The sequence below is a fragment of the Oncorhynchus clarkii genome, chromosome 10 (genome assembly GCF_045791955.1).
Source record: "Oncorhynchus clarkii lewisi isolate Uvic-CL-2024 chromosome 10, UVic_Ocla_1.0, whole genome shotgun sequence".
In the NCBI taxonomy this organism is placed as follows: Eukaryota; Metazoa; Chordata; class Actinopteri; order Salmoniformes; family Salmonidae; genus Oncorhynchus; species Oncorhynchus clarkii.
In genome coordinates, this window is record NC_092156.1 from 10,013,977 (window position 1) to 10,033,976 (window position 20,000).

General features: G+C 46.9%; 1 protein-coding gene across 11 annotated transcripts in view; it reads left to right on the forward strand.

The window, feature by feature from the left end:
• The window catches only part of LOC139417995 (transcription factor COE1-A-like), a 278,063-nt gene that overhangs the window by 180,696 nt on the left and 77,367 nt on the right, over positions 1 to 20,000 (forward strand). For all 11 annotated transcript variants that reach the window (XM_071167053.1, XM_071167055.1, XM_071167049.1 and 8 more), the window contains exons 7-8: positions 11,158 to 11,239; positions 16,518 to 16,656. In XM_071167053.1, coding sequence (XP_071023154.1) covers positions 11,158 to 11,239; positions 16,518 to 16,656 — 221 coding nt within the window. The remainder of the gene's footprint in view (positions 1 to 11,157; positions 11,240 to 16,517; positions 16,657 to 20,000) is intronic.

Here is a 20,000-nt window from a genome sequence, read left to right on the forward strand (position 1 = left end):
CTCTCTCTCTCTCTCTCCCTGTCTCTCTCCCTGTCTCTCTCCCTGTCTCTCTCTCTCTCTGTCTCTCTCTCTCTCTCACCCCTCTCTCTCTCTCCCTCCCTCCCTCCCTCCCTCCCTCCCTCCCTCCCTCCCTCCCTCCCTCCCTCCCTCCCTCCCCCTACTCTCTCACCCCTCTCTCTCTCCCTCTCCCTCTCTCTCTCTCGCTCTCTCTCTCTCTCTCTCTCTCTCTCTCTCTCTCTCTCTCTCTCTCCCTCTCTCCCTCCCCCTACTCTCTCACCCCTCTCTCTCTCCCTCCCGCTCTATGATTCACTCTGAGGTGTGCGTTAGCCTTCATAAAATATGAATGTTGGTTGTGCTCAGAGCCATAATTGCCATCTCAGCCCCTGAATAATGGATGGCTCTGCACTGTTCACTCACTATCATTTACTGATGGTGCGGCTAACTCCACACAACTGCATGGCAAATGCAGTAATGGCTGCTGTTTTACATTAAGTAGCAGAATAAGATTACCAGGAGTTACCACGACTCCTTCCCCTACTGTTTTTGTATTGTATGTGTGTGTGTGCGTGTGCTTGTGTGTGTGTGTGTGCGTGTGCGTGCGTGTGCGTGTGTGTGTGTGTGCGTGCACGTGCGTGTGCGTGTGCGCGCGCGCGTGTGTGTGTGTGTTTGTGTGCGTGCGTGCGTGCGCGTGTGTGTGTGTGTGTGAGACATCAGCCCCAGCCCTGTTAGGATATGCTAATGACCAGTGGAGCACCAGTCGACCCAAGCCTGTGTGTTCTCCTGGGGGGGGCATATATTTAATTTCTTTAATGTGTGACTTGGAAATGAGCTAATATTTGAGTTGAGCTTCAGCTGAGAAGTGATAGAATGTATCTGAGTGGATGTAGAAATGCAGTGTGGTTATTGTTTATTAAGGTATACGGAGACAGATCAAATCAGACCTCTCTCTGATTGGCGCCTTTTGGCAAACTCCAAGCGGGCAGTCATGTGCCTGATGGGACTTTCCTCAGACTACAGGGACATGCTAATAGTAATTAGTTGCTTTGTGTTTGAGGCTTGGCAGAGTTCTACATGGGGCCACACTGTGAGTGTGGATGTGAGTGTGGATGTGAGTGTGGATGTGAGTGTGGATGTCAGTGTGGATGTCAGTGTGTGTGTGTGTGTGTGTGTGTGTGTGAGTGTGTGTGTGTGTGTGTGTGTGTGTGTGTGCGTGTGTGTGTGTGGGTGGGGTTGCAATCCTATCAGTAGTTTACCAAAGCTAACTGAATCTTTAGTAATTTTGTCAATGAACATAAAATCTATGGAAAGCTATTGTAACTTTGGTAATTTATGCTTGAATAACTTAACAACGATGTGTTCACATACAGTGCATTCGGAAAGTATTCAGACCCCTTCCCTTTATACAATTGATTTTTACATTACAGCCTTATTCTAAAATTGATTATATACATTTTTTTCTGTCAGCAATCTACACACAATAACCTATAATGACAAAGAGAATACAGGTTTTTAGAAATGTTTTGCAAAGGTATACATAAAAAAAAAACAGAAACACCTTAATCACACAGTATTTACATAAGTATTCAGACCCATTGCTATTAGACTCAAAATTGAGCTCAGGTGCATCCTGTTTCCATTGATCATCCTTGAGATGTTTCTCTGTGGTAAATGCAGTTGATTGTACATGATTTGGATAGGTACACACCTGTCTATATAAGGTCCCACAGTTGACAGTGCATGTCAGAGCAAAAACCAAGCCATAAGGTCAAAGGAATTGTCCGTGGAGCTCCGAGACAAGATTGTGTCGAGGCACAGATCTGGGGAAGGGTACCAAAACATTTCTGCAGCATTGAAGGTCCCCAAGAACACAGTGGCCTCCATCACTCAATCTGAGTGTACAAAGCTGTCATCAAGGCAAAGTGTGGCTACTTTGAAGAGCCAAAAATGAAAAAAAAATATTTTGATTTGTTTAGCATATGTGCTATTTCATAGTTTTAATGCCTTCACTATTATTCTACAATGTAGAAAATAGTAAAAATGATTTTGACGGGTATTGTATATATATATATATATATGTATAACTGACATGTCATGCTGAAACACCAATGATATTCACTAAGTTCATGGTTTGTATTTAGGATTTACAGCTTTGTCATTCTATTTTTATCTGAAAATCCTATTAAATTATTTCATATATTTCACGTGATAAGGCTACACAGAGGGCCAGGCTACACAGAGGGCCAGGCTACACAGAGGGCCAGGATACACAGAGGAGCAGGATACACAGAGGGCCAGGATACACAGAGGGCCAGGCTACACAGAGGGCCAGGCTACACAGAGGGCCAGGCTACACAGAGGGCCAGGCTACACAGAGGGCCAGGATACACAGAGGGCCAGGATACACAGAGGGCCAGGATACACAGAGGGCCAGGCTACACAGAGGGCCAGGCTACACAGAGGGCCAGGCTACACAGAGGGCCAGGATACACAGAGTGCCAGGCTACACAGAGGGCCAGGCTACACAGAGGGCCAGGCTACACAGAGGGCCAGGCTACACAGAGGGCCAGGCTACACAGAGGGCCAGGATACACAGAGGGCCAGGCTACACAGAGGGCCAGGCTACACAGAGGGCCAGGCTACACAGAGGGCCAGGCTACACAGAGGGCCAGACTACACAGAGGGCCAGGCTACATAGAGGGCCAGGCTACACAGAGGGCCAGGCTACACAGAGGGCCAGAGATAATTACAGACACACCCGCAATAACATCTGCTAAATATGTGTGTTTGACCAATACAATAAAATATTTGATTTGATAATGCGAAGTACCTAAAATGGCCACTAGATGTCTTGTGACAGATTACATCACATCCCTGAAAGATACCAACATGAACGTACCCTCCCTTTGCAATCCTAGTGTGAGCACATGGGTGAGCGCATGGGTGAGGGCATGGATGAGGGCATGGGTGAGGGCATGGATGAGGGCATTTGTGAGCGCATTGGTGAGCGCATGGGTGAGCGCATGGGTGAGGGCATGGGTGAGGGCATGGGTGAGGGCCACAGTAAAGGGCTTTTCCAGGGAGCCAGCTTGCTGTACAGATGTGACCCCTGACACATGGGTCAGAGGTCAGAATATCCTAGGATTAGATTAACCCCTCCTTCTGTCTGTCTTTCGACACACACACACACACACACACACACACACACACACACACACACAGACACACGCAGACACACGCAGACACACACACACACTCATCCTATAGCAGACAGACAACTCACTCTAGTCCAGCACTGCTTTTCACTCTTCTAGTGGTAGAAAACATTTCTTTCTGTGGTAAGAGGTTGTGTATTAGGATAAGACTAGTCCAGCACTCTGCCACCATTATCCACCATTATCACCATTATCCCCACTCCTCTCTCTCTGAATTAAATTACATTCCCCACGCCTCTCTCTCTGAATTCAATTACATTCCCCACGCCTCTCTCTCTCAATTAAATTACATTCCCCACGCCTCTCTCTCTCAATTCAATTACATTCCCCACGCCTCTCTCTCTCAATTAAATTACATTCCCCACGCCTCTCTCTCAATTAAATTACATTCCCCACGCCTCTCTCTCTCAATTCAATTACATTCCCCACGCCTCTCTCTCTCAATTAAATTAAATTTCCCACGCCTCTCTCTCTCAATTCAATTACATTTCAAATGCCTCTTTCAATTCAATTACATTTCCAATGTGTCTCTCTCAATTCAATTACATTTCGAATGCCTCTCTCTCTTTATTCAATTACATTTCCAATGTGTCTCTCTCAATTCATATACATTTCAAATGTCTCTCGCTCTCAATTCAATTCAATTCAAGGGGCTTTATTATCATGGGAAACATGTGTTAACATTACCAAAGCAAGTGAGGTAGATAATATACAAAAGTGAAATAAACAATAAAAATTAACAGTAAACATTACACATACAGAAGTTTCAAAACAATAAAGACATTACAAATGTCATATTACGTATATATACAGTGTTGTAACGATGTACAAATAGTTAAGGGTACACAAGGGAAAATAAATAAACATAAATATGGGTTGTATTTACAATGGTGTTTGTTCTTCACTGGTTGCCCTTTTCTTGTGGCAATAGGTCACAAATCTTACTGCTGTGATGGCACACTGTGGAGTTTCACCCAGTAGATATGGGAGTTTATCAAAATTGGATTTGTTTTCGAATTCTTTGTGGATCTGTGTAATCTGAGGGAAATATGTCTCTCTAATATGGTCATACGTTGGACAGGAGGTTAGGAAGCGCAGATCAGTTTCCATTTTGTGGGCAGTGTGCACATAGCCTGTCTTCTCTTGAGAGCCATGTCTGCCTATGGCGGCCTCTCTCAATAGCAAGGCTATACTCACTGAGTCTGTACATAGTCAAAGCTTTCTTTAATTTTGTGTCAGTCACAGTGGTCAGGTATTCTGCCGCTGTGTACTCTCTGTTTAGGGCCAAATAGCATTCTAGTTTGCTCTGGTTTTTGTTAATTCTTTCCAATGTGTCAAGTAATTATCTTTTTGTTTTCTCATGATTTGGTTGGGTCTAATTGTGCTGCTGTCCTGGGGCTCTGTAGGGTGTGTTTGTGTTTGTGAACAGAGCCCCAGGACCAGCTTGCTTAGGGGACTCTTCTCCAGGTTCATCTCTCTGTAGGTGATGGCTTTGTTATGGAAGAACCTTCCTTTTAGGTGGTTGTAGAATTTAACGGCTCTTTTCTGGATCTCTCTCTGTCTCTCTCTAGTTCTCCCAACCTCTCTTTATTTATCTCTAGTTCCCCCCACAACTCTCTCTCTCTCTCTAGTTTATCCACCTCTTTCTCTCTCTCTCTCTCTCTCTCTCTCTCTCTCTCTCTCTCTCTCTCTCTCTAGTTCCCCCCACACCTCTCTCTCTCTCTCTCCAGTTCCCCCCACACCTCTCTCTCTCTCTCTCCAGTTCCCCCCACACCTCTCTCTCTCTCTCTCTGTCTCTCTCTAGTTCCCCCCACAACTCTCTCTCTCTCTCTCTGTCTCTCTCTAGTTCCCCCCACAACTCTCTCTCTCTCTCTAGTTTATCCACCTCTTTCTCTCTCTCTCTCTCTCTCTCTCTCTCTCTCTCTAGTTCCCCCCACACCTCTCTCTCTCTCTCTCCAGTTCCCCCCACACCTCTCTCTCTCTCTCTCTGTCTCTCTCTAGTTCTCCCCACCTCTCTTTCTTTCTCTCTAGTTCCCCCACCTCTTTCTCTCTCTCTCTCCAGTTCCCCCCACACCTCTCTCTCTAGTTCCCCCCACAACTCTCTTTTCTTTTCTCTTCTCCCTCTGTCTCTGTCCCTCTCCCCATCCTCTCCTCTCTCAGTACAGTATCTGGTGTCAGGTCAGCTCTTTGTATGATCCCGTCTGCGGTGTAGAAGGTCAGCCGTGCTGTTATGACTCTTACATGAGACGTGGAGAGAGGAGAAAAGAGAGTGGTCTGTCTCTGATGTTACAACCCCCCCCCCCCCCAACCCCACCCCCCAAGCCATCTTCTCCCCCGACAGTCAGCCAGCCACTCTAATAATTGCCTTGTTTAATTGGAGGGCCCTAACGATGTGTGACAGCACTGGCCTATCAATTATGAAAGCATAAGGTGTGTGTCTGTGTGTAAGGGACATTGTGGCTGAGTCTCCATTGGTACTGGTCTGGTTGAACCCCCACGAGGAGGTCTGGTTGAACCCCCATGAGGAGGTCTGGTTGAACCCCCATTAGGAGGTCTGGTTGAACCCCCATTAGGAGGTCTGGTTGAACCCCCATTAGGAGGTCTGGTTGAACCCCCATTAGGAGGTCTGGTTGAACACCCACGAGGAGGTCTGGTTGAACCCCCATGAGGAGGACTGGTTGAACCCCCATGAGGAGGTCTGGTTGAACCCCCATTAGGAGGTCTGGTTGAACCCCCATGAGGAGGACTGGTTGAACCCCCATGAGGAGGTCTGGTTCAACCCCCATTAGGAGGTCTGGTTGAACCCCCACGAGGAGGTCTGGTTGAACCCCCACGAGGAGGTCTGGTTGAACCCCCACGAGGAGGTCTGGTTGAACCCCCATTAGGAGGTCTGGTTGAACCCCCATTAGGAGGTCTGGTTGAACCCCCATGAGGAGGTCTGGTTGAACCCCCACGAGGAGGTCTGGTTGAACCCCCATTAGGAGGTCTGGTTGAACCCCCATGAGGAGGTCTGGTTGAACCCCCATTAGGAGGTCTGGAGGCCTCCTCATGGAGCTTGTCAACATTAAGGGAGAGGGGAGCGATGGGATAGGCTGAGCTGCCATGGGGTGTGCTGGATGTGTGTTTGTGGGTGGGTGTGGGGGGGTGTGGGTGGGTGTGGATGTGTGTTTGTGGGTGGGTGTGGATGTGTGTGTGTGTGTGCGTGTGCGTGTGTGGGTGTGGGTGTGGGTGTGTGTGTGTGTGTGTGTATGGCAGTAGCAGGCAGTATAACTCTAGTCTGGACCTGCCAGTTTGATTTAGAGGGACTGAAAAGATGTTGAAGTGACACGTACAATGTTAAGCCCTAGCAGATAGAATACTCTCTCTGTGTCTCTCTCTCTCTCTGTCTCTCTCTGTCTCTCTCACACTGTCTCTCTCTCTCTGTCTCCCTCTCTCTCTTTCTGTCTCTCTCAATTCAATTCAATTCAATTCAAGGGCTTTATTGGCATGGGAAACATGTGTTAACATTGCCAAAGCAAGTGAGGTAGATAATATATAAAGTGAATATATAAAGTGAAAAACAATCAAAATGAACAGTTTCCTTTCTCTCTCTCTGTCTCTCTCTCTGTCTCTCTCTCTCTCTATGTCTCTCTCTCTATGTCTCTCTCTCTCTCTCTCTCTCTCTCTCTCTCTCTCTCTCTCTCTCTCTCGCTCTTTCCTTTCTCTCTCCCTGTCTCTCTCTCTGTCTCTCTCTCTCTCTCTCTCTCTCTCTCTCTCTCTCTCTTTCCTTTCTCTCTCTCTGTCTCTCTTGCTCTCTCTCTCTTTCCTTTCCCTCTCTCTCTCTCTCTCTCTCTTTCTCTCTCTCTCTCTGCTTTCTTTCTTACTTTCTTTCTCTCTCTCTCTCTCTCTCTCTCTCTCTCTCCCTTTCTTTCTTTATTTCATTCTTTCTCTCTCTCTCTCTCCCCTTTCTTTCTTTCATTCTTTCTTTCTTTCTTTCTTTCTCTCTCTCTCTCTCGCTCCCCCCTTTCTTTATTTCTCTCTCTCTCTCTCTCCTTTCTTACTTTCTTTCTTATTTTCTAATATTCTCTTAGGTCTGAGTATTTTGTCACAGTGTAATAGGAAATGCAGCTCTGTCTCTACCTCTCCCCTGGAGCAGAGTGAGCACAGCCTGTCCTCTCTGGGCAGCCAGGTTTGTCTGTGACGACTGGTCCCAATAGCCAGACTCTCTCTCTCTCTCTCTCTTTTCTCTCTTGCTCTCTCTCCTTTCTCTCTCTCTCTCTCTCTCTGACAGTTTCAGACAGCTGGGGTACTAGTGCAGAGGGAGAGAGAGAGGGAGCTCCAGAGTTCAGGGATGAGTGTAACAGGGAGGAGGTTAGCAGGAAGGAGTTTAACAGGGAGGAGGTTAGCAGGAAGGAGTATAACAGGGAGGAGTTTAGCAGGGAGGAGGTTAGCAGAAAGGAGTGTAACAGGGAGGAGTGTAACAGGGAGGAGTGTAACAGGGAGGAGGTTAGCAGGGTGAAGTGTAACAGGGAGGAGTTTAGCAGGGAGGAGGTTAGCAGTAAGGAGTGTAACAGGGAGGAGGTTAGCAGGGTGAAGTGTAACAGGGAGGAGTTTAGCAGGGAGGAGGTTAGCAGTAAGGAGTGTAACAAGGAGGAGGTTAGCAGGGTGGAGTGTAACAGGGAGGAGGTTAGCAGGGTGGATTGTAACAGGGAGGAGATTAGCAGGGTGGAGTGTAACAAGGAGGAGGTTAGCAGGGTGGAGTGTAACAGGGAGGAGGTTAGCAGGGTGGAGTGTAACAGGGAGGAGGTTAGCAGGGTGGAGTGTAACAGGGAGGAGTTTAGCAGGGAGGAGGTTAGCAGTAAGGAGTGTAACAAGGAGGAGGTTAGCAGGAAGGAGTGTAACAGGAAGGAGTGTAACAGGAAGGAGGTTAGCAGGGTAGAGTGTAACAGGGAGGAGTGTAACAGGAGGTTAGCAGGGAGGGTTAGGGTTAGTGTAGTGTAGTGGGTCTATATAGAGGTAGTGTAGTGGGTCTATAGAGAGGTAGTATAGTGTGTCTATAGAGAGGTAGTATAGTGGGTCTATAGAGAGGTAGTATAGTGGGTCTATAGAGAGGTAATGTAGTGGGTCTATAGAGATGTAGTATAGTGGGTCTATAGAGAGGTAGTATAGTTGGTCTATAGAGAGGTAATCCAAGCTCAGATCTGCTCCTTCTGACTGAGTGACACAGCTGCTTTTTGGGCCTGGGGAGGGGGGAGGTGACGACAGGCTCAACAACTCAATTACTGACTCTTCTCTCTGGTAACACTATCCCTCTAACACCCTCAGATTACACAGATCCACAAAGAATTCGAAAACAAACCCAATTTTGATAAATTCCCATATCTACTGGGTGAAATTCCACAGTTTTCCATCACAGCAGCAAGATTTGTGACCTGTTGCCACAAGAAAAGGTCAACCAGTGAAGAACAAACACCATTGTAAATACAACCCATATTTATGTTTATTTATTTTCCCTTGTGTACCCTTAACTATTTGTACATCGTTACAACACTGTATATATACGTAATATGACATTTGTAATGTCTTTATTGTTTTGAAACTTCTGTATGTGTAATGTTTACTGTACATTTTTATTGTTTATTTCACTTTTGTATATTATCTACCTCACTTGCTTTTGCAATGTTAACACGTTTCCCATGCCAATAAAGCCCTTGAATTGAATTGAATTGAGAGACAGAGGGAGAAAGACAGAAAAAGACAGAGAGAGAGAGAGAGAGAGAGACAGAGAGAGAGAGAGAGAGAGACAGAGGGAGAGAGAGACAGAGGGAGAAAGACAGAGACAGAGAGAGACAGAGAGAGACAATAATAATGAGGAGGTAGAGAACTAGAGAGAAGATGAGAAGGAGGTACAGAACTAGAGAGAATATGAGAAGGAGGTAGAGAACTAGAGAGAAGATGAGAATGAAGTAGAGAACTAGAGAGAAGATGAGAATGAGGTAGAGAACTAGAGAGAATATGAGAAGGACGTAGAGAACTAGAGAGAAGATGAGGAGGTAGAGAACTAGAGAGAAGATGAGAAGGAGGTAGAGAACTAGAGAGAAGATGAGAAGGAGGTAGAGAACTAGAGAGAAGATGAGAATGAGGTAGAGAACTAGAGAGAAGATGAGAAGGAGGTAGAGAACTAGAGAGAAGATGAGAAGGAGGTAGAGAACTAGAGAGAAGATGAGAAGGAGGTAGAGAACTAGAGAGAAGATGAGAATGAGGTAGAGAACTAGAGAGAAGATGAGAAGGAGGTAGAGAACTAGAGAGAAGATGAGAAGGAGGTAGAGAACTAGAGAGAAGATGAGAAGGAGGTAGAGAACTAGAGAGAAGATGAGAAGGAGGTAGAGAACTAGAGAGAAGATGAGAAGGAGGTAGAGAACTAGAGAGAAGATGAGAAGGAGGTAGAGAACTAGAGAGATGTAGTGGACTAATTAGGTCTTTGAATATATGCTTATAGCACACTGTGGTCCCGTGTGGCTCAGCTGGCAGAGCACTTGCAATGCCAGGATCGTGGGACCACCCTTGTGTGTACATGTACTCACACGTGACTGTAAGTGGCTTTGGATAAAAGTGTGTGCTAAATGGGATATTATTGTATGTTAATGAATGTGAGGTGGAATATCACGTTGACACATTGATCCTGTGGTCTGGACGTGTGATAATATCAGGTCATTTATCTGCATCCTCCTGTTGTGCGGACATCATTTGGCTGGTTGGGCCGTGCTGTCAGCCACCGGGTAGTTTCCCCTAGTCCACTGGATTGTGTTGACATTCACACACACCACCTATCCCAGCTTGTGTGTGTGTGTGTGTGTGTGTGTGTGTGTGTGTGTGTGTGTGTGTGTGTGTGTGTGTGTGTGTGTGTGTGTGTGTGTGTGTGTGTGTGTGTGTGTGTGTGTGCCAGGCTGGCCAGCTGGAGCACTGTTTTTGGGTTTAGTACCCATCTGTGTGGGAGAGACTGTTAACATGAGAATCCATGGCTATTATTTTGGAGAATGTCACTGTGTGTGTGTGTGTGTGTGTGTGTGTGTGTGTGTGTGTGTGTGTGTGTGTGTGTGTGTGTGTGTGTGTGTGTGTGTGTGTGTGTGTGTGTGTGAGTGCGTGTGTGTGTCGTTCTCAGCAGCAGTGTGACTGGGCCAGGCAGGCTGGTCCCTAGTGACCTTCTCTGTGAGACATGGCCACATAAGGCTGTGGTTCAGTGGGTTGTCAAACCCGACTCTGCCCAGCGACAGATGGACCTGCTCCACATTTCACCACTCTGCCTGTTGCTGTGTCTGCGTGTTGCTGTGTCTGTCTGTTGCTGTGTCTGTCTGTTGCTGTGTCTGCCTGTTGCTGTGTCTGTCTGTTGCTGTGTCTGTCTGTTGCTGTGTCTGTCTGTTGCTGTGTCTGTCTGTTGCTGTGTCTGCCTGTTGCTGTGTCTGTCTGTTGCTGTGTCTGCCTGTTGCTGTGTCTGTCTGTTGCTGTGTCTGTCTGTTGCTGTGTCTGCCTGTTGCTGTGTCTGTCTGTTGCTGTGTCTGTCTGTTGCTGTGTCTGTCTGTTGCTGTGTCTGCCTGTTGCTGTGTCTGTCTGTTGCTGTGTCTGCCTGTGCGTGTGCGTGCACGTGTGTGTATGTGTAGTGTGTCCTCTGTGTGTGTGAAGCTATGTGGACATTTCAAGAGGCTGAAAGTTCATGGACCGGAGAATCCTGAGTCCGTGACCTTCATGGGTCTCACCGCCAGGTGACGAGCTGTTGACAGCACAAACAAATACACCTTGTTACACGATTTGGCCACTGACAAACTGTAATGACGTAGACAACGTGTGTTTTCAAACTGTACTGCTGCACAATGGTGTCTGTCTGTCTGTCTGTCTGTCTGTCTGTCTGTCTGTCTGTCTGTCTGACTGACTGACTGACTGACTGTTCCTCCTTCTGTGTGTTCTGTAGGTTCTTCCTGAAGTTCTTCCTGAAATGCAACCAGAACTGTCTGAAGAACGCGGGGAACCCACGGGACATGCGCCGCTTCCAGGTTAATCAAATAAATGTCTTAATCCCTTCTCTCTTTATTCTTCCTCTCTCATCTCCAACCCCGTCTCATTGTCCCCCTCTGATCTATCTATCTATATCTATATCAATCAATCAATATCAAATGTATGTATATAGCCATTTTTACATCGGCTGATGTCACTAAGTGCTGTACAGAAACTCAGCCTAAAACCAATTTGGCTAGAAATTCCAAAAGAAATTATCTTAACAGAGAAAAATGTCCTCCTGTGTGCTACCTATATCCCCCCACTAGAATCCCCATACTTTAATGAAGACAGCTTCTCCATCCTGGATAGGGAAATCAATAATTTCCAAGCCCAGGGACATGTACTAGTCTGTGGTGACCTAAATGCCAGAACCGGACAAGAACCTGACACACTCAGCACACAGGGGGACAAACACCTGCCTGGTGGTGACAGCACTCCCTCCCCCATATGCCCCCCTAGGCACATCTATGACAACATAACCAACAAAAACGGGTCACAACTCCTGCAGCTCTGTCGCACACTGGGTATGTACATAGTCAATGGTAGGCTTCTAGGGGACTCCTATAGTAGGTTCACCTATAGCTCATCTTCCCCTATGGTAGGTACACCTATAGCTCATCTCTTGGCAGTAGTACTGTAGACTACTTTATCACTGACCTCAACCCAGAGTCTCTCAGAGCGTTCTCAGTCAGCCCACTGACACCCCTATCAGACCACAGCAAAATCACAGTCTTCTTGAACAGAGTAACACTCAATCATGAGGCATCAAAGCCAAAGGAACTGAGTAACATTAAGAAATGCTATAGATGGAAGGAATGCAGTTTGGAAACCTACCAAAAAACAATTAGGCAACAACAAATTCAATCCCTTTTTGACAATTTCCTGGGTGAAACATTCCACTGTAATAGTGAAGGTGTAAACTTGGCAGTAGAAAATCTTAACAGTATATTTGACCTCTCAGCTTCCCTATCAAATCTAAAAATCTCAAATAGAAAACTGAAGAAAATGAACAACAATGACAAATGGTTTGATGAAGAATGCAAAAATCTAAGAAAGAAATTGAGAAACCTGTCCAACCAAAAACATAGAGACACGGAAAACCTGAGTCTACGCCTTCAAAATGGTGAATCACTAAAACAATACAGAAATACACTACGGAAAAAGAAGGAACAGCACGTCAGAAATCAGCTCAATGCAATTGAAGAATCCATAGACTCTAACCACTTCTGGGAAAATTGCAAAACACTAAACAAACAACAACACAAAGAATGATCTATCCAAAATGGAGATGTATGGGTAAACCACTTCTCCAATCTTTTTGGCTCTATTTTTTATTTAACTAGGCAAGTCAGTTAAGAACTAATTCTTATTTTCAATTACGGCCTAGGAACAGTGGGTTAGCTGACAAACCAAAACAAAGGCAAAGTATTCTCATCCTTTGTTGATTTCAAAAAAGCCTTTGACTCAATTTGGCATGAGGGTCTGCTATACAAATGGATGGAAAGTGGTGTTGGGAGTAAAACATACGACATTATAAAATCCATGTACACAAACAACAAGTGTGCGGTTAAAATTGGCAAAAAACACACATTTCTTCCCACAGGGCCGTGGGGTGAGACAGGGATGCAGCTTAAGCCCCACCCTCTTCAACATATATATCAACGAATTGGCGCGGGCACTAGAAAAGTGTGCAGCACCCGGCCTCACCCTACTAGAATCTGAAGTCAAATGTCTACTGTTTGCTGATGATCTGGTGCTTCTGTCACCAACCAAGGAGGGCCTACAGCAGCACCTAGATCTTCTGCTCAGATTCTGTCAGACCTGGGCCCTGACAGTAAATCTCAGTAAGACCAAATTAATGGTTTTCCAAAAAAGGTCCAGTCGCCAGGACCACAAATACAAACTCCATCTAGACACTGTTGCCCTAGAGCACACAAAAAACTATACATACCTTGGCCTAAACATCAGCGCCACAGGTAACTTCCACAAAGCTGTGAACGATCTGAGAGACAAGGCAAGAAGGGCATTCTATGCCATCAAAAGGAACATCAAATTCAACATACCAATTAGGATCTGGCTAAAAATACTTGAATCAGTCTTAGAGCCCATTGCCCTTTATGGTTGTGAGTTCTGGGGTCCGCTCACCAACCAAGATTTCACAAAATGGGACAAACTCTGCATGCAAAATTCTGCAATAATATCCTCCGTGTACAACGCAAAACACCAAATAATGCATGCAGAGCAGAATTAGGCCGATACCCACTAATTATCAAAATCCAGAAAAGAGCTGATAAATTCTACAACCACCGAAAAGGAAGTGATTCCCAAACCTTCCATAACAAAGCCATCACCTACAGAGAGATGAACCTGGAGAATAGTCCCCTAAGCAAGCTGGTCCTGGGGCTCAGTTCACAAACACACCCCACAGAGCCCCAGGACAACAGCACAATTAGACCCAAGCAAATCATGAGAAAACAAAAAGATAATTACTTAACACATTGGAAAGAATTAACAAGAAAACAGAACAAACTAGAATGCTATTTGGCCCTAAACAGAGAGTACACAGTGGCAGAATACCTGACCACTGTGACTGACCCAAACTTAAGGAAAGCTTTGACTATGTACAGACTTAGTGAGCATAGCCTTGCTATTGAGAAAGGCCGCCGTAGGCAGACATGGCTCTGAAGAGAAGACAGGCTATGTGCACACTGCCCACAAAATGAGGTGGAAACTGAGCTGCACTTCCTAACCTCCTGTCCAATGTATGACCATATTAGAGACACATATTACCCTCAGATTACACAGATCCACAAAGAATTCGAAAACAAACCCAATTTTGATAAACTCCCATATCTACTGGGTGAAATTCCACAGTGTGCCATCACAGCAGCAAGATATGTGACCTGTTGCCACAAGAAAAGGGCAACCAGTGAAGAACAAACACCATTGTAAATACAACCCATATTTATGTTTATTTATTTTCCCTTGTGTACCCTTAACTATTTGTACATCGTTGCAACACTGTATATATACGTAATTTGACATTTGTAATGTCTTTATTGTTTTGAAACTTCTGTATGTGTAATGTTTACTGTTAATTTTTATTGTTTATTTCACTTTTGTATATTATCTACCTCACTTGCTTTGGCAATGTTAACATGTGTTTCCCATGAGAGAGAGAGAGAGAGAGAGAGAGAGAGAGAGAGAGAGAGAGAGAGAGAGAGAGAGAGAGAGAGAGAGAGAGAGAGAGAGAGCGCGAGCAAGAGAGAGAGAGAGAGAGAGAGAGTAAGAGAGAGAGAGAGTGGGGTTGACATTGAAGTAAACATAGAGAGGGGAGGTAGAGCTGTGAGCTGCTGTGGGGAATGGGGCAGGGAGTTAGGCAGGTTAGGAGGTGTCTGTCCAGGGAGACTAGTGAACAGGGAGTTAGGCAGGTTAGGAGGTGTCTGTCCAGGGAGACTAGTTAACAGGGAGTTAGGCAGGTTAGGAGGTGTCTGTCCAGGGAGACTAGTGAACAGGGAGTGAGGCAGGTTAGGAGGTGTCTGTCCAGGGAGACTAGTGGACAGGGAGTTAGGCAGGTTAGGAAGTGTCTGTCCAGAGAGACTAGTGAACAGGGAGTTAGGCAGGTTAGGAGGTGTCTGTCCAGGGAGACTAGTGGACAGGGAGTTAGGCAGGTTAGGAAGTGTCTGTCCAGAGAGACTAGTGAACAGGGAGTTAGGCAGGTTAGGAGGTGTCTGTCCAGGGAGACTAGTGGACAGGGAGTTAGGGGGGTTAGGAGGTGTCTGTCCAGGGAGACTAGTGGACAGGGAGTTAGGGGGGTTAGGAGGTGTCTGTCCAGAGAGACTAGTGAACAGGTAGTTAGGCAGGTTAGGAGGTGTCTGTCCAGGGAGACTAGTGAACAGGGAGTTAGGGGGGTTAGGAGGTGTCTGTCCAGGGAGACTAGTGAACAGGGAGTTAGGCAGGTTAGGAGGTGTCTGTCCAGGGAGGCTAGTGAACAGGTAGTTAGGCAGGTTAGGAGGTGTCTGTCCAGGGAGACTAGTGAACAGGGAGTTAGGCAGGTTAGGAGGTGTCTGTCCAGGGAGACTAGTGAACATGGAGTTAGGCAGGTTAGGAGGTGTCTGTCCAGGGAGACTATCACTGGTGTTTGCCAAGTCCTTTTCAAGAGAGGCAGGAGCCTTTTGAAGCTGCAGAGATTGGAGGCTTTTCTGAGCACCAGGGGAGTCCTCTTAGCACAGCTCAGCCTAGTCCAGCCCGGTTCCTATTGGACCACAGTAATGGACTCAGCACTCAGCAACACCAACCCATTAGCTACCTCCTATTGTTTCTGGGCTCTCGAATGAGGGACGCTTCCAATTAAATTAATCTGCATGTCATTCTATCAGCCAGCAGTCCCGAGTCTCAAGGAGAGAGGGAGAGAGGGAAAGAAGGATAGATGGAGAGAAGGAGAGAGGGAGAGAAGGAGAGAGGGTGAGAAGGAGAGAGGGTGAGAAGAAGGGAGAGAAGGAGAGATGAGAAGAAGAGAGGGAGAGAAGGAGAGAGGGAGACAGGGAGAGGAGAGAGAGAGAAGGAGAAAAGGAGAAGGAGAGAATGAGAGAGGGAGAGGAGAGAAGGAGAGATTGAGAGAGTGAGAGAAGGAGAGAGTGAGAAGAAGTAGAGAGGGAGAGAAGGAGAGAGGGAGAGAAGGAGAGAGGGTGATAGGGAGAGAAGTAGAGAGGGAGAGAAGGAGAGAGGGAGAGAAGGAGAGAAGGAGAGAGGGAGAAAAGGAGAGAGGGAGAGAAGGAGAGAAGGATAGAGGGAGAGAAGGAGAGAAGGAGAGATTGAGAGAAGGAGAGAAGGAGAGATTGAGAGAAGGAGAGAATGAGAGAGGGAGAGAAGGAGAGAGGGAGATAAGGAGAGGGAGATAAGGAGAGAAGGAGAGGGAGAGAGGGAGAGAAGGAGAGACGGAGAGAAGAGTACACTAAAACACAGACGCTCTTATATGAAGAAGCACAATTTGTTGGTTATTTTATATTTTAAATGTTTTATATATTTTTTTATTTGATCATTTATTTAGTATTTTCGTAATTGTTTATTTTTTGATAGTTGGTTATTGAAAGTGCATAGAAGCTGGCTGGACTAGGAGTTTCAGATTTCCATTGACATTACATTAATTCAGCCCTCTGTATCACTATGATGGTGCATATGTTATGGTTGTAGATGGAATGATCCGATCTGGAGACACCCCAGATTTGTCAAAACATCCTAATCTTTGACCTCTGTGTGTGTATCTATGTCCAGGTGGTGGTGTCTACTACGGTCAGTGTGGACGGACATGTCCTGGCGGTCTCTGATAACATGTTTGTCCACAACAACTCCAAACACGGCCGCAGGGCTCGTAGGCTGGATCCTTCGGAAGGTCCGTCTTACCTGGAGCATGGTAGGCACCCTCTCACTTTTCTACTGTACGGCTGTCTGTCTGTCAGTCTGTCTGCCCTCTGGTCTGACCGTCTGTCAGTCAGTCTGCCTTCTGGTCTGACCGTCAGTCTGTCTGTCAGTCTGTCTGCCCTCTGGTCTGACCGTCAGTCTGTCTGTCAGCCTGTCTGCCCTCTGGTCTGACCGTCTGTCTGTCTGTCAGTCTGTCTGCCCTCTGGTCTGACCGTCTGTCAGTATGTCTGCCCTCTGGTCTGACCGTCAGTCAGTCAGTCTGCCCTCTGGTCTGACCGTCAGTCTGTCTGTCAGTCTGTCTGCCCTCAGGTCTGACCGTCAGTCTGTCTGTCAGTCTGTCTGCCCTCTGGTCTGACCGTCTGTCAGTATGTCTGCCCTCTGGTCTGACCGTCTGTCAGTCAGTCTGTCTGCCCTCTGGTCTGACCGTCAGTCTGTCTGTCAGTCTGTCTGCCCTCTGGTCTGACCGTCTGTCAGTATGTCTGCCCTCTGGTCTGACCGTCTGTCAGTCAGTCTGCCCTCTGGTCTGACCGTCAGTCTGTCTGTCAGTCTGTCTGCCCTCTGGTCTGACCGTCAGTCTGTCTGTCAGTCTGTCTGCCCTCTGGTCTGACCGTCTGTCTGTCTCTCAGTCTGTCTGCCCTCTGGTCTGACCGGCTGTCTGTCTGTCAGTCTGTCTGCCCTCTGGTCTGACCGGCTGTTTGTCTGTCAGTCAGTCTGCCCTCTGGTCTGACTGTCTGTCTGTCTGTCAGTCAGTCTACAGTATATGAGTCTGAGTCTCTGTCTCTCTGTGTTTGTCCATCTGCCTGGGGGAGACAGGGTGGGAGGAGACTGGGTGGGAGGAGACTGGGTGGGAGGAGACTGGGTGGGAGGGAGCAGGGTGGGGGAGACAGGGTGGTAGGAGACTGGGTGGGAGGAGACTGGGTGGGAGGAGACCTGGTGGGAGGGGGCAGGGTGGGGGAGACAGGGTGGGAGGAGACTGGGTGGGAGGAGACTGGGTGGGAGGAGACCTGGTGGGAGGAGACCTGGTGGGAGGGGGCAGGGTGGGGGAGACTGGGTGAGAGGAGACTGGGAGGGAGGAGACTGGGTGGGAGGAGACAGGGTGGGAGGAGACTGGGTTGGAGGAGACTGGGTGGGAGGGGGCAGGGTGGGGGAGACAGAGGGGGAGACAGGGTGGGGGAGACAGAGGGGGAGACAGGGTGGGAGGAGACCTGGTGGGAGGGGGCAGGGTGGGAGGAGACCTGGTGGGAGGGGGCAGGGTGGGAGGAGACAGGGTGGGAGAAGACTGGGTGGGAGGAGACCTGGTGGGAGGAGACCTGGTGGGAGGAGACTGGGTGGGGGAGACAGAGGGGGAGGAGACTGTGTGGGAGGAGACAGGGTGGGAGGAGACCTGGTGGGAGGGGGCAGGGTGGGAGGAGACAGAGGGGGAGGAGACAGAGGGGGAGAGCCACAGCACAATGACCCTGTCAGATTGTATACTTCTTCACTTTATAATGTCATGATTCAATATGCACCAGGGCCACACACACACACACATCACCACACATGTGCTCAGCCAATGGATTGCCATTGACAGCTCCTCTTATCAATAATGGATGGCTAAAATAGTCAGGAAAATGCACTTTCTTCTTCATTGCCGAGCAAAAAGGCTTTTCGGGGGGCTCTTAGAGAATGAGACTGAGCTACAAAGCAGTCATTTCCCAAGTGCAGCCCGTTGTCTTTGATTGCACAAATGCTTCATGAGGAACCACAGGCTTAAGGCAGAACACACCTCAGAGTCAGGGGGCCTTAACCCTGAGCCTCTCTGTCTGTCTGTCTGTCTGTCTGTCTGTCTGTCTGTCTGTCTGTCTGTCTGTCTGTCTGTCTGTCTGTCTGTCTGTCTGTCTGTCTGTCTGTCTGTCTGTCTGTCTGTCTGTCTGTCTGTCTGTCTGTCTGTCTGTCTGCCTGTCTGTCTGTCTGTCTGTCTGTCTGTCTGTCTGTGTGTCTGTTTGTCTGTCTGTCTGTCTGTCTGTCTGTCTGTCTGTCTGTCTGTCTGTCTGTCTGTCTGTCTGTCTGTCTGTCTGTGTGTGTCTGTCTGTCTGTCTGTCTGTCTGTCTGTCTGTCTGTCTGTCTGTCTGTCTGTCTGTCTGTCTGTGTGGCTGTCTGTTTGTCTGTCTGTGTGGCTGTCTGTCTGTCTGTCTGTCTGTCTGTCTGTCTGTCTGTCTGTCTGTCTGGCTGTCTGTCTGTCTGTCTGTGTGGCTGTCCGTGTGTGTATCAATATATTTCTGTCTGTCTGTTCGCACATGATCATGCCAGGGTTAAAATGTGTTTGTGTGTGTTTACGTTTATGTTTTGTTGTATGTTCAGCGTTCATTTCATTGTGTGTGTGTGTGTGTGTTTACTGTATGTGTGTGTGTAGCGTGTTGCACGGCAGGCGAGCAGCACGGGGAGCAGATGGCGAGGAGAAAGGCTGGGAAAGTTTAATCCTATCAGATGGATTCCCGCTTCTCCATCTGGTTAATCCACGCATAATTTCAGCGTGGTCGAAACAGGCGATTTAGGCCAAGATTACTGCCTCAGATTGCTGGCCCAGGCCCTCCTCATCCCTCCCAGGTTACCACTGGGCCACATTGCATTATGGTCGGGCTTCCACAAGAAGGAAGACAGGAGACCCAGCTAAAATAGTCATTTAACATGCCCTCTCTTGTACAATTGCTTTAGTCTACATACTGAATGGGACTATAATACCATGTAGTCTGTAGCACTGTTTAGATATACAATACTGATGATTGGATTACTCTACTCTACTCTATTCTACTCTACACTACTATATTCTACTCTACTCTATTCTACTATATTCTACTCTATTCTACTCTTCTCTATTCTACTCTACTCTACTCTATTCTATTCTACTATATTCCACTCTACTATATTCTACTCTACTCTACTCTATTATACTCTACTCTATTCTACTCTATTCTACTATATTCTACTCTACTGTACTCTAGTCTACTATAGTCTACTCTATTCTACTCTACTTTTTTCTACTCTATTCTACTATATTCTACTCCACTCTACTCTATTCTACTCTATTCTACTCTACTCTACTCTATTCTACTCTACTCTACTATACTATATTCTACTCTATTCTACTCTATTATACTCTACTCTATTCTACTTTATTATACCATATTCTACTCTACTCTACTCTACTCTACTCTACTCTACTCTACTCTACTCTACTCTACTCTACTCTATACTACTCTACTCTACTATATTCTACTCTACTCTACTATATTCTACTCTACTCTACTATATTCTACTATATTCTACTCTATTCTACTATATTTTACTCTACTCTAC